At 37.6% G+C, this 521-nt stretch overlaps 1 protein-coding gene across 1 annotated transcript in view; it reads right to left on the bottom strand.

Moving 5' to 3' along the window:
• Positions 1-521, bottom strand: part of LOC119588442 (synaptic vesicle membrane protein VAT-1 homolog) — a gene marked incomplete at its 5' end in the record, with an annotated part of 3,847 nt that continues 3,326 nt past the window's right edge. The window contains 2 exon segments of the mRNA XM_037937110.1: positions 1-254; positions 374-503. Coding sequence (XP_037793038.1) covers positions 61-254; positions 374-503 — 324 coding nt within the window.

Raw genomic sequence — 521 nt, forward strand, 5'->3', positions numbered from 1 at the left:
AACAAAATACAAACACAAAGTTCATTAAAAATACTTTGATTAAATGAAAAGAATAATAATTTAAGGCTTAATAATAACTTTGCCAATGTTCTTCCTCTCAGAGATTTGTTTTGACGCCTCTACTATTTCTTCAAATTTCCACACCGAGTCGATTCTAGGACGTAACACCCCATTGGCTATCATGTCTCTGACCTCTATCCATCCTTTTCGAAAAGCTTTGGGGTCTTTTTTTCTGAGTTCACTTAAGTGGAAACCTGGAGAGAGAAAGTAAACACATAAGGAGAGAAATAAATCCACATCAACATGGGGGGGTTGATGTATTGGAATGATGGTATGCAAAGTATAACATACACTTTAATTTTTAAGAAAGTACCTGCTACAGCATGGTTCTTCATGATGAGAGACTGAGGAGAGACATTTTTTGTGTTCCACCAGGTTTTCAGAACATGCCACAAACTGCGATGCTCCCCCTTAATCATTCCTTTGGCCCCTATTAGCACCACCTGTAACAGTTTTGTCAG

Source organism: Penaeus monodon, chromosome 23 (assembly GCF_015228065.2).
Source record: "Penaeus monodon isolate SGIC_2016 chromosome 23, NSTDA_Pmon_1, whole genome shotgun sequence".
Lineage (NCBI taxonomy): Eukaryota > Metazoa > Arthropoda > Malacostraca > Decapoda > Penaeidae > Penaeus > Penaeus monodon.